The following is a 12,821-nucleotide window of genomic DNA, read 5'->3' as shown; positions in this document are numbered from 1 at the left end:
TCAGAAAAAAAGTGGCGTGTGTGTGTGTGCACACACATGTGTGTAGGTCTCTGTATGTACTCAGAGAGACAGGAGAGAGGGCAGAAATGATAAAGTAAATGAGGCAAAATGTTAGCAGTTGGTGAAATCTGGATAAAGGGTATATTGGAGTTGCAAACTGAAATTATATCACAATGAAGATACTGAAAAATGAAATACAAACATTTGAGCATAACTCTTGGGGTTATGCTGTCCACATCATATAGAGCTAGGTTCAACTGTTTCATTTCACTTTTGAATTTTAGGGATTGATTTTTCCCACATTAATTTAACCACAATGAAGGGGGTGGGAAAGAAAAAAACTAAACCAAGTAACTTTGGAAATTGGTATTTTGATTATATACTTTAAGACCTAAAAAACACTTGAGTCCAATACTATACACAGGTAAATTTATTTTTCGTAGAATATGGGTTAGTAATTCTGAAACTACTTTATGCGTATACTAAGACTGAACAAATGAGTAAATGTACTGTGTTATGACCATGAGACCAGGCTTCTCACAGCCAGAGAAAGGAGTTACAAATTCGGAAGAGTGCAGAAGGCTAGAAGGAATCCTGTGATGTTGGACTGGAATCAGAAATCTCACTACAGGTGGATAGATAGGGAATAAATACAGAGGTGTGGTACCAGTGCTTGTGTCAGAACGCAAGGGAATAAATACAGAGGTGTGGTACCAGTGCTTGGGTCAGTACACACATCTATATTTCCTAGCTCTGTCTGCTCAGAGTCTAGAACCAGTAACACTCCAGTGGCAATGGGCACACCTAGTAGCCAGGCCTTGGTTTCTAAATGCCATTCTCAACTAAAAGGAACCAGGGAGCCTTGGAGGTATAGTCAGTTCCATGGATATGGCAGGAAAAATGTAACATGAACCTGAGTGTCTTGTGGTGCCAGAAAATAAGAAGTGCTCACAAACTGACAGGAGCATGTCTAAAGGACAGAGGAGCCAACCTGAAGGACAGAGGAGCCAACCTGAAGGGCCTCCTAATGACCAAATCTGAACGGCAAAATAAACAATGCAAGTAGTGGGTTATAACCTATTACATAAAATAGATATCCAGGAATCCATACCAATACAAATACATAAATAAACGGGGGACAAAGGACAGCTGTCCTTTACAGTAGGATTCCAATTCCTACTGTAGAAGCAATGACTGAAATAGAAAACTACCATTTGCCAAACACCATCGTAATAATTACTGAAGGCAAGAACCACTGATGAATGCTAAAATTAATAGGCAAAAGTATGATAAGAAACAGGATATTTATAGCATCTCAAAATATCTCCTCCCAACATACTAAGTTTCAAGGTAAAAATAGTAACTTTACAGTGGAGAGACCTGGCAGACACCACCTCAACCAAGTAATCAAGGTTAACATCACAAGTAATAAGACATATCGACATCACGTACCCCCTGAGGATATAACATCACTTCTATGATATTCTTGCCAAAAATACATAACCTCAAATCTGATCATGAGAGAAACATCAGGCAAACACAAAGTGAGAAACAATTCTCCAAAACAGCTGGTCAGTATCCTTCCGAAGTGTCAAGGTCACGAAAGCTAAGGAAAGACAGGAGATGTCACAGACTGGAGGCGGCTAAGGAGTTGTAACTTCTAAAGGAGATGTGAAATCCTGAATTGGATCCCAGACCAGAAAAAAGAACACCGGTAGAAAAAATGAAGGAATTTGAACAGGGTCTGTAGATCAGAGCACTGTATTGATGTAAATTTCCTGGTTTCGATAATTACACTATGGTTACACAGAATGTTAACATTAAGGGAAGCGGGGCAAAGGATCCTAGAACTCTGCACTATTTTGCGCCTTTTTTAAAGTTTAAAATGATTTCAGAATAAAAAGTTTTTAAAGCTTTTGTTTTATAACGCTATAAAATACTTAGGATGGTTCCAAAGTCAAATATACAAAAAGGCATATTCAGAAAAACTAGCTTCTATTCGTCACGTCCCTGTTCCCTCACCGCCTCCCCCCAAGAGGTAACCATTTAAAACGAAGGTCTTTGTTTATCTTTCCATGGCGGGGAGACATGACAGACAGACAGACAGCCTTTTTAGATAAATGCTAGCATACTATACATACTTTTTCCACCTTACTTTTTTTCACCCAACAATATATTCAGGAGATGACTCCATAGCGGTATGTAGAGATATTCCTCATTCTTTTATCAAAGCTGAACATACTGTTTTAGGCAACAAGTCTCCTACTGATGGACAACTAAGTTCTTTTTTTTTTTGGCTATTACAACTAGTTGCCACACCTTCTTTTACTATCTTTAGTGATTGTAAATCTTCATTATTTGGAGAAAATCTGATGGATAGCTCTGGTAAATAAAGGAAGTGATCAAGGTAAATAATATGGCTTGTGGAAACTATAAGGCAGTAATAATATGTGCTCATTAAGTACTGACACTGATTTTCTTTGTTTTGGCTTACCTGGTGTTGAGGGCAAATTATAAGAGGGAGTTTAAGAAATATTCTGAGCAAAGGTCTAATAGAGGAGAGCTACAGACATCACTAATTTATTACCTTCTTGGAATCCATATCCCCATTTGTCCTCAATACCAGAACCCTGACTCTTATACAAGGGCAGCGATGTATTCAACTGAAACCATTTCCAGCCTCCCAGGGCGGGCGAGGTAACACAGTTCTGGACAATGAGGTGTAACAGCAGTCTATCAGGGATATCTGGAAAAGTTCTGCTCTCTTGAAAAAAGTGTCACACCTTCCTTCCTTATTTTTCCTACCTGGGGTTTGAAGTATCCATCTTGGAACCAAGAGCGCGTGAACCACACTCACTGGGGATGGTGGAGCAGAGAGACAGAAGGGACCTGGGACTCTCATGTCACTATGAAGCCACCTCACTAGTCCTGGGATACCCATGTCTGGAAAACAAACCTCTGCTGGGGCTGGGGGTGGGCAGGGGGCACTGTCACGAGGAGCTAGATGGTACCAGGAGATAAACACATTCTCTACCAAGACGACTTACCTGAAGGATAACAGGATGAGTCCTGCCGCATTTAAGAGACTTGCCATTTTACAGTCAAATCTCATATATTCCTTATTTTCCTTTTCAGAACTCACACACACACAAATGTGGTAGAGAGAAACACTGAGAACTGTCAACAACTGAGGTGAAGTGCAAACAAAACACACCAGCAGGGCTTCCCTGGTGGCGCAGTGGTTTGGGGGTCCGCCTGCTGATGCAGGGGACACGGGTTCGTGCCCCTGTCCGGGAGGATCCCACGTGCCGCGGAGCGGCTGGGCCCGTGAGCCATGGCCGCTGGGCCTGCGCGTCCGGAGCCTGTGCTCCGCAACGGGAGAGGCCACAACAGTGAGAGCCCCGCGTACCGCAAACAAACAAACAAACAAACAAACAAACAAAAACACCAGCAAAGGTATAAACATAGAACCTTTGGAGCTAGACCACCAGTAGGAGTCAGTGGTGCTACCCCTTGCCCCGACGGCCCTCCATCCCAGGGGAAATTACAGAGCTCCAATGCTCTCCTGAATGATTTGTAGGCACCTAGTTTTTTCTGTACTTTTTAACACATTTGAGGTGAACAAAAGCCTACAAGAAACAAGTAGTCAGGTTCAGAAAAATTTTAAACAGATACAGATCCCAATGACTGTGATGGGTAGAAAGGCGGAGTCTCCAAACAGTGACAGATTTCCAACTGATGCCAGCCCTCAATTCACTGTTGTCAGGTGCAAGTCCAGAACCTTACACCACGTCTTTACAATCGCGTGAAAATTAAATAGCTGGTATAAAGAACCACACATAATGTTGATTCCTCTCTTGACCCTATATTACTCTTCCAAATTATTAGTTCTATTACATTTTAAAGGTACATTTTCTTTAATACTTTGAAATACTATTTGTACCTGAATGAAAATCTACATCATCAGAGAGGTTAAAACAATCACCTATAGTCCCACAAGAACCCAGCCACGTCTAGCATGCTGGGACACTTCCCCAGTTCATTTTCTACACCTGAGTATTTTATTTCATGTCCAGCAATTTTACACTTCTCCTGGCACGCAGAAAGTCTGTATCCGCAGGCCACCTACTCATCAGAAGAGGAATCGGGGCTCTCAGTGCAGTATGGATCCGCGGGCACTGACTGGGAAGCTGCCCTCCCTCAACTATCTCCTTTGCAGGCCTACTTTGGAATCTGAAATTTCCAGCTCCAGATTTATTCTTTGGGGAAAGGTATCAACCCCTGTGACAATGTAAACATCTCTGGGAAAGAACGCCGATACCTGCTCATTGCACTGTTATTTCCACTGCGTGGTTCAAAAGCCCTGAGCACTTTTCTTTCCCCAGGGCCTGGCCTGGTGTGTAGGGCTCAATAAATGTGTCATAAGTCAGTCAAGACCTGGCTGAGAATAGGAAGGAAGGAGAGGCAAGTTAACAGCATGGGAAGAGGGAGCTTTTGGGCCGCAGAAGAAAGGAGCAGGGAGTGAGAAAGAGAGGACACTGAAGAGAGAGGCAGGAGGGCACTTAAAAGAAGCCTGACTCACTTGATTTGGGACCTGACGCTGCACTGTAAGCACCTGTACCACCTGCCTCAGGTGCACCACCGACGCTCACCCCACTCTAAGCCGTCACACTTCTTGTTCCCTCTGTCTGGAACATTCTTCCTACTGATTTTATAACTTAAGATCCCCGCCCCCGTCATTTAGGTCTCTGCTCAGATGTCACCTTTTTGAAGAAGCCATCCTACACCACCCTCTACAGCAGGGCGTCCAATCCCCATTATTCTCAACCTGTTTCGTTTCTTCGAAATAAGTATCGCTATCTGGGACTATCTTACTTATTTTTCCTTGTTTTTTGCCTGCCTGCTCCACTAAAATGAAAGCTCCATGAGAGCACACACCATGGGTCTCGGTCACTGTTGTGTCTCCAACACTTTAAACGGTGCCCGGAACATTCCAGTGTTCAACAAACATAACAAACATTCACTGAACGCCTGGACCATGTAATGGAGCACTCACAAAGTCTTACTTTCTCCTAGCAAAGAAAAGTAAACTCAACAGAGTTTAGTCGTCCAAGTGCAGGCATACATTCTACCAAGCAAGAGGTGGTGCCAGCAATATGATGGCGGCAGAGGAAGTGGCAAAGGGAACCAGCACCTCTCCTTTCTTGGAGCGGAGTGTCAGGCCCCTGGCTCCTCAGGCTGGATTCCCTCCTCCCTTCCAGAATCCTCAGCACAGGCAGGAGCTGCATTACCCTGTGGTTGTGCTCTCGGCTAGGACACCTGCGCCCAGGCTTCCTGAATTCTCCCTTCGGGGACAACCTTATCCACAGGAAGGACGGGACCTGGGCAGTGCTACCACTGTCACCTTGTGGCCTCTGCAAGGGTGGCATGGTACCTTGCTTTTCCCACAGGCCCACTCAGCCCTCAGAGCTGGCAGCAGTGAGAAGAGGTAAAGAGAAGAAGTAAAGAAACCAGTTTTTCACTGCTCTTTTCCCTTCTCAGGCTACGGTAAGCACCCTTTGCCATTTTTTGAACTCAGGGGTTACAGGTACTATAGAAAACCTACACAGAACCTGCTGCAGCTGACGTACCAGGACTGAATCACAGCTGTCCCTCCTGGGTGAAGGCACAGTTTGATTTTTCACACACACTGATGCTAACACAGACATGTTCAAGGTTTGAGAGAGGATGTGGCATTTACTTGATCCTCTAGATAAGACCTCCCTAATAAAGGGACCTAAAAATTGATTTACTGGAACCTACTGTCCTGGAACCTAAGGACCCCGTGCCTTCACTTGTCTGGAAAGGGGAGCAGAAGGATTTGGGAAGGGCTGATGGAGCAGATACTAGAGCAGGAGCCCTAGTTCTCTGTCCTCGTATTTCCGGGAGGGAATGTCGGCTCCCAGGTAGGAACACAACAGTCTCTTTCACCTCCTTCCTCTCTACTCCAAAGGAGTGACTGATCTCATCAGTGAAACGGGAGATCCGGTCTGAGCTCCTATAGACTCACCATCCCCCCATCCCCCGCGGAGGGCAGAGTCCCCCCTCTGTCACTGCAGGCTTACCAGGACAGCCTTTGCTCTGCAGGCGGCTGCCAGCAGTTCTCAGTGGGCAAGGTTAACTGTGGGATGAGGGTGCGCAAGTGCAGGAGTCCTCGGAAGTCTAAGTCTGGCTACAGGTCAAGCTATACCACCTAATCCACCATCACAATTTATTAAAGCTGATGCTTTGATCCTCTGCACTCCTGGGTCTATTTCTTTTTTTTTTTTCTTTTTTTTTTTTTTTGCGGTACGCAGGCCTCTCACTGTTGTGGCCTCTCCCGTTGTGGAGCACAGGCTCCGGACGCGCAGGCTCAGCGGCCATGGCTCAAGGGCCTTGCCGCTCCGCGGCATGTGGGATCTTCCTGGACCGGGGCACGAACTCATGTCCCCTGCATCGGCAGGCGGACTCTCAACCACTGTGCCACCAGAGAAGCCCTCTATTTCTTAACTGGTTCTTTTGGAGGCAAAAGGGAGAGAAATACAATTTACTGGACTCCTCAGACTCTAACGAGACCAAAGGAAACAGGATGACATCCAATGTCATCTGATTTATGAAGACCTAGGTTTTAAAAACATATATATTTCTCTAGCAAGTCCTAAGCCTCTAATTCTATCCCCAAAGCACAAAAAACCCCAGCAAAAAGATCAGAAGGTTGAATGAATGAACTTTTAATAATAACGAAAAAGCACCAGAAAAGGTAACTGTTCTCTCTGACTTCCAGCTGAGTTTTCAGACAGTGCAGCTCTGTTCCACAGCCATGGAAGCTGGCTTGTCTGCAGGCCTGCCTCAGGGACTGGGCTGAGCCCAACCTCCCCCTAAGCAGGTTGGCTTCCCTGTCAAGGCTCGGAGGGGGTCTGCCTAGGGGTCGAGAAGCAGTGTCCTGGCACTGTCACTGCTTCCCCACGTTGTCCTGACTCCGGATAAGCACGGACTGCACCACATCTGTCCAGGCTGTTTGAGACCAGAGTGAACACTTACATGTTCTACCATCTGAACTTGACCTCTGGAGCTATGCTAAAATTCCACTAGGGTAGAGGGTAAGACCATGCTCATAATGGGACTCTCTTTTCGTGGCCCTGATGTTTATATCAGGTAGCATGTGCTTCAATCCACTCACAGATAAATGTTCTATGCCAAGCCCATTTCCAAAGGAAATACGATCATCTTGTATCAGAGTAGGAATTGTGGTTCTTCAATAACCATGAAGAACTAAAGATGACTGAAAGCTTTCACTCATTTACAAAAAAGTATCAGAATATGTGCATATGTGTGAACGGCTGTGTGCAAGTTAACATGACCTAACTTCCTAGCAAGGACAGTACCAGGGAGCCGCCTGGTTGAGTTTTCTGCTCCGTTAGGGATAGGAATGCATTTCGCTGATTTTCACAGCTGATTTAGCTGCAGTCCTGTGAACCACATGATGGTCTCAGCACCCTGCTCTCCAGACTCTGTCTTCTACATCACATTCACAGCACGTGGGTGAAGGGCAAATGCCAGGGAGAGTGTGCTGAGTGAGCACCATTCGGGGGGTAGTCTCCAGCTCTCGTGCTCTCTTCCCCATGCCAAGCAAGCCGAGAACCTAGCTCCGTCTCTGGGGGCAACTCGGAACAGCCCACCAATCCCAGTAACCACAGACCCAATTCCCTGCCCTAAAATTACTCTATTCTTGCCAATTCTTTCATTCCTACCTAGTCTGGTCAGACATCTCAAAAATAAAGGAGGGTTTCCTCTTGGTTACCAAGCTGTAAATAAAAATAACCAAAAAAGCAGCCAGTCTGGAAGACCACAAGTTGAGGAATTCTAACTCTAACGTGGACCTGGGGCTGTTCATCGACACCATCACTCATTTACCTTCTGCTACGTTCTTCTACAAGTGTTCTCCACTCCCAGCTAAGTCACCCGAATGTTCATGGTCTTTGTTTTTCCGCTGAGGTTGAGCGTTAGAAGAAGTTCAGAAACTGACTTGGCATACAGAACTCTCACACTATCCGATTTCAGTTTGGACTTCACTGCTATTCCTTTATTCATCTCCTGCTACTCCCCCAGCAGGGGCCATTAAAAACGGCCATTCCAGAGTTGCTCCCTTCTCCCCAGACCCTAATTCTGGACAGCGCCACCCACCCCATCTGGCTGGTACACAGACAAATCAATCACCTCAGAGGACTTTACCTTCTCCTTCAGGCCTGGACATTCTCGTTCTTGCTTTTTCCATTTCTTGGCATTTCACCTTCAATGTCTAGACTTCACTAGGTGAAGCACGATGATTCCAAAATCTTTGCCTCTGACAGTGACCTGTCTCTAAATGCCAGCCCTATGCTTTCAGTTTTTCTCCTGAAAGTCCTTCAGGCGTGCCCAGCTAACATGGCCTCCAAATGGCCACCCGTTTCTCATACCGTCACTGGCCCAGGTTCCAAGCCTCACAGTCAGGTGAGCACTGCAAAGGAGCACAGAACTTTACAGCTGTCAAGAACTTACTACTTAAGGAACCATCTGTCTCAGGGTTGGCAAACATCTTCTATAATAGTAAATATTTTAGATGTTGTGGGCTATGAGGTCTCTGTTGCAATACTCAACCCTGCCACTGTAACATGAAAGCACCCAGAGATAATAGGTATACAAATGGGTGTGGTTATATTCCAATGAAACTATTTTAAGAACAGGCGGCTAGCCCACTGGCAATAGTTTCCCATCCCCTGATCTACATCACTATCCTAATTAGGTTCTTGCTGGTGACCTGATCAAATAGCTTCTACTGATTATTATTACTTTGGCATTGACTATGTTAACTCCTTTAAAAATTGGTTATTTGAAAAAGAAATTGGTTATTCGTCATATCTAGCAACTCATCTTTGACCGAAATATCCCGTCACCAGGAGCAGAAAGGCCTGATGGCGAGCTGGCCACAGCCACTGATTTTTCAAGTTGGATGTTGAACATAGTGCCACAGAATTTGTTTTACAATGATTCTTTTTCCTGCGTTTTACCCAGTTGTCACCAATATAATAATTTAGAGCACTGGTTTTTCAACTAGTAGATTGTTTTCTTCAAACAAAATGTTATTTTGCAACTCGTTAAATGAAAAAGACAAAGCAGAATGACTCTGTGTGACATGGTAGGTAGGGAAGAAGCCCGGATACCCATCACCTTAGCTCCTTTTCTCTGTATCCCTTCCCGGCAGTATCCCCTAGGGCACCTCCTCAGTTTTGTGAAACAGCAGCCTTCAAACTTCTCTTATCAATCACCTGTATCACGAAAAAGGTTTTGAGATCCCCACCACTCTCTGAGCCACACACTCACACTCTTGAGTATCAGCAGATGTCCCGAGATCCAATACACACTCAGGATGAAGTTTGTTGTTAATGATAATGGATGTAAAACTGTCATCTAAAATAGCCTTCTTGACAAGTTAGAATCTTTTGCACTGACTAATTGTGCAATCTGGCTAGAATGTCATTGTTTTTACTTTCACACGGGGGTTGATGAGGAATTCTAAACCAGAAGTGTTAGCTCTGTCATTTGCTTGTTTACACGTGCTTTTAAAATGTATTAGCTCCAATCTTTGCCATAATCTTTTCAAGCCACCATTATTCAGTTTGGTTAAGACGAGCAAATTTAATCTGCAAATACACTTAACCGGGCCCACATCAACCCTACTATGCTGCATTCATTGGAGAGCAAATGAACTACTGGGGAAGCCTCAGTCACCCCTGCCACACCAGGGAACTTTCCTAGCCCTCTGGGTCATCTCATGTACTGTATACGACATAGGACCACCTAACAAACAAAGGGAGTGAAAATGCCAGAATCAATCCGTATGTCAAGAATTAGAGAATTAGTCAAGCTTCGTATCTTTCTTCATGTCTGATAATAAATAGTAGTTCCAATCTACATTTGGAGGCTACCACTGTGAAATACCGTTTGATTTGTAGTAAAAGGAAAGAACCACTTGGATTAGCGGGAAGGCTCGACATTTACTTTTTATTCAGTTGTACCCTGACCGAGGCCCTAAGCCTGCCATCTGGCCGAAGCCATAGCAATAGCATGGAGCATGGCAGACACTCTCTATAGCTAAGCCAGGCCGTGTCATGATGTTCTTGGATTCAGGGACAGCTAAGGCAAACAGCAATCATCCTAATGGTTACCTGCAAGTCATTTTGTGGGTTCCAGTCTGAATCAAATATGATGCAGGTATCGGCAGCTGTGAGATTGATCCCCAGGCCTCCCGCTCGGGTGCACAGAAGAAAGACAAAGCGGTCTGAGTCTGGCTTACAGAACCGGTCGATGGCTGCCTGGCGCAGGTTTCCCCGTACTCGCCCATCAATTCGCTCATAGGTGTATCTGAGGGGACCCAAACGAACGAAAGCCCAGGTGTTAATCATGACTTCAGTGGAGAACAAGAAACAACGCAGGAAGCTGTTGACTAATGGCCTTAAACCCGTCACTTCTAAATATGGACCTAATGTCAGCGGTCTAAAAGGAATCCCCCCTCTACATATGCAGCAGGGCAGACACCTAAAACTGCACTGCAATATGTCCCCCTCTCTCAAAACAAACGAAAACCAAATCAAAACAAAAAAACCAGCCAAACTACGGAGGACTAGAGGACCTGTAAACATAAAATATCAATCCCCACTGCCCAGGCAAACTTACTCTCAAGTGTTTCCCAATTTTCTTGCACTGATTCTAATCATAAGACCAGGAAAAGCAAATAAAAGCCGCAACCATCTACTTTCAGTAGAACTCATAACACGGAATCAGAGTTTGAATCAGGCTCCAACTGCTTTTGGATGGACTGAAAATGGGAAGAAGACTGGATGGACAGGCAGTCTTTTTATGTCTGGGTTGGTCATTTCTATCCTAACAGTTCCTCAAAGCTTCAGAGGTAGAAAGCAAAACCTCCAGGTTTATAGCTGAAACCAAGATCTTCTGGGCAGCATATTGCCAAGCAAGTAGGAAGAAATCACAGGAAAGGTTTCTGAGCTGTGTCAGGTTGGAAAGAAGCCAGGAGAATTTTTAGAGGAAAATAAAGTGAGGAAGCAAAGCTGAATATCATTAAGAAGGCATATACCTGTGTAGAAAGTTAAGAATTAAGGGTGGAAAGAATGGTGAGGTGAAGGTAAAAGGAAAAAGAGCAGGAAATTAAACTGCTACGGGAGCCTATTAGCATCCGTGCATCCAATTAGAAAACACAGAAGGTTTGTTTATGATGGAGATCATATAATTAGCACAGAATTAAAACATAGTACCAATCTGGATAGCTGCTTAGTCTTATTTATTTCTTATTTACCCCTTGACAATGAACAAATTAATATGGGGATGCTACCCTGGGCCCAATTTTGACCAACAAGCAAGAACTGGCTGGTAAAGTATATGTAATAGGAACCATGTGAGAAAAGGACGACATCCTAGACCCCATGATAGTCAAGACCAGGAATCCTGACAAAAACCTTCTCAGCAGCCCAGAATCTGGGAAATCAGATCTCTAAAAATTCAGATAAACAATTGGTAAGAGACTAAGGATAGATCCTCTAGGGGTAGATAACTCTGGAGGGGAGTGGCTTTAGATAACTAAATTGGGCAACATAATCCTGACTTCCTTGAGTAAAAGGAAAATCCACGTGAGAAATCACCCAAGGAAATACAGGTAGAGAAAGCAGACCAATTCAGGCTCAGAAGGGACACGTACAAAGCAAAGACCAACGTCCAAAAAGACTGTCTTCTTTTTACAAAGCTAGAGTGCACCCATATCTGGAATCACAGGTGCAGATTTTTCCTTTCTTCTTCTTTTTTAATGCAATAAACTTAAGAATAATACATGAGACTACAGTAGCAAATAAAAGCAGTGGTGGTTACAGGATTGTCATGAAGGCAGACCAAGAAGGTTTTGTCCTAAGCTAAAAGCTAAGGGTCATATGTTGAATTCTATACAACTATGAAGCAGTTAGATAAAATTATCATCATTATTAATACCAGCCACAGCAACAATATTAGCAGTAAGCTCCTAAGTGTCAAGCTCTGTGCCAGGCACTGCGATATGTGATACATGCTTTATATGCATCATCACATTTACTTCTGGCAATAATCCTGTGAGGTAGTTCCCCATTTTACACTTGAGAAAACATCAAGAACAAAAACGACCACCACCACCACCAGCCTCACAAGCAAAATAACTTGCTTAGTCACCTAGCTGGTAAGTGAGATCTATTTGACTCAAAAGTCCACACTCTTAACCAGTTCGCTGTATGGCCTTCATATTGTACCCTACATTATGCAGTAGAAAGATTTCCCCAAAAACTTAAAAGAGAAAAATAAAGGTAAGTAAGAGCCTCTGGTAAACTTAGAAAACCTGTAACTCTATCAGAAGGTAAGAAGAGAAACTATAGATATCCAAAATGACTGTGATGAATCAATGCACCTAGGAACTGCACCGAGTTACTCGTACGTTTGGCCACGTATGTGATGCAGTGGAAGAGGCACAGGATTTGGAGTCAGAAGACAGGGTTGAGATTCAATTAAATGATCGCTGCCACCACCCAACCATCACACACGTGAACAATTAGTGCTGCAGGCACACAGGACTCAATGTTCTTTGACAAGACACCCCTAAACCATCAGAGGAGCCAGATGCCCGCGGATCTGAGTGAGGCGGGGAATCAGCGTACTAAGGAGGAGGAGAACCAATAAATAGAGATGATACAGCTCGGCAATCACCTAGGGAGAAAAATTCCCATAAAACTGGA

At 44.3% G+C, this 12,821-nt stretch overlaps 1 protein-coding gene across 3 annotated transcripts in view; it reads right to left on the bottom strand.

Annotated features, from left to right (window-relative positions):
- The window catches only part of CHD6 (chromodomain helicase DNA binding protein 6), a 221,311-nt gene that overhangs the window by 61,210 nt on the left and 147,280 nt on the right, over nt 1–12,821 (bottom strand). For all 3 annotated transcript variants that reach the window (XM_081255208.1, XM_081255206.1, XM_081255207.1), the window contains one exon: nt 10,224–10,419. In XM_081255208.1, the coding sequence (XP_081111334.1) occupies nt 10,224–10,419 (196 nt within the window). The remainder of the gene's footprint in view (nt 1–10,223; nt 10,420–12,821) is intronic.

This window comes from Mesoplodon bidens (assembly GCF_964165515.1).
Source record: "Mesoplodon bidens genome assembly, chromosome: 15".
In the NCBI taxonomy this organism is placed as follows: Eukaryota; Metazoa; Chordata; class Mammalia; order Artiodactyla; family Ziphiidae; genus Mesoplodon; species Mesoplodon bidens.
The sequence above is the reverse complement of the archived record's forward strand: the minus strand, read 5'-3'. Positions and strand labels throughout refer to the sequence as shown.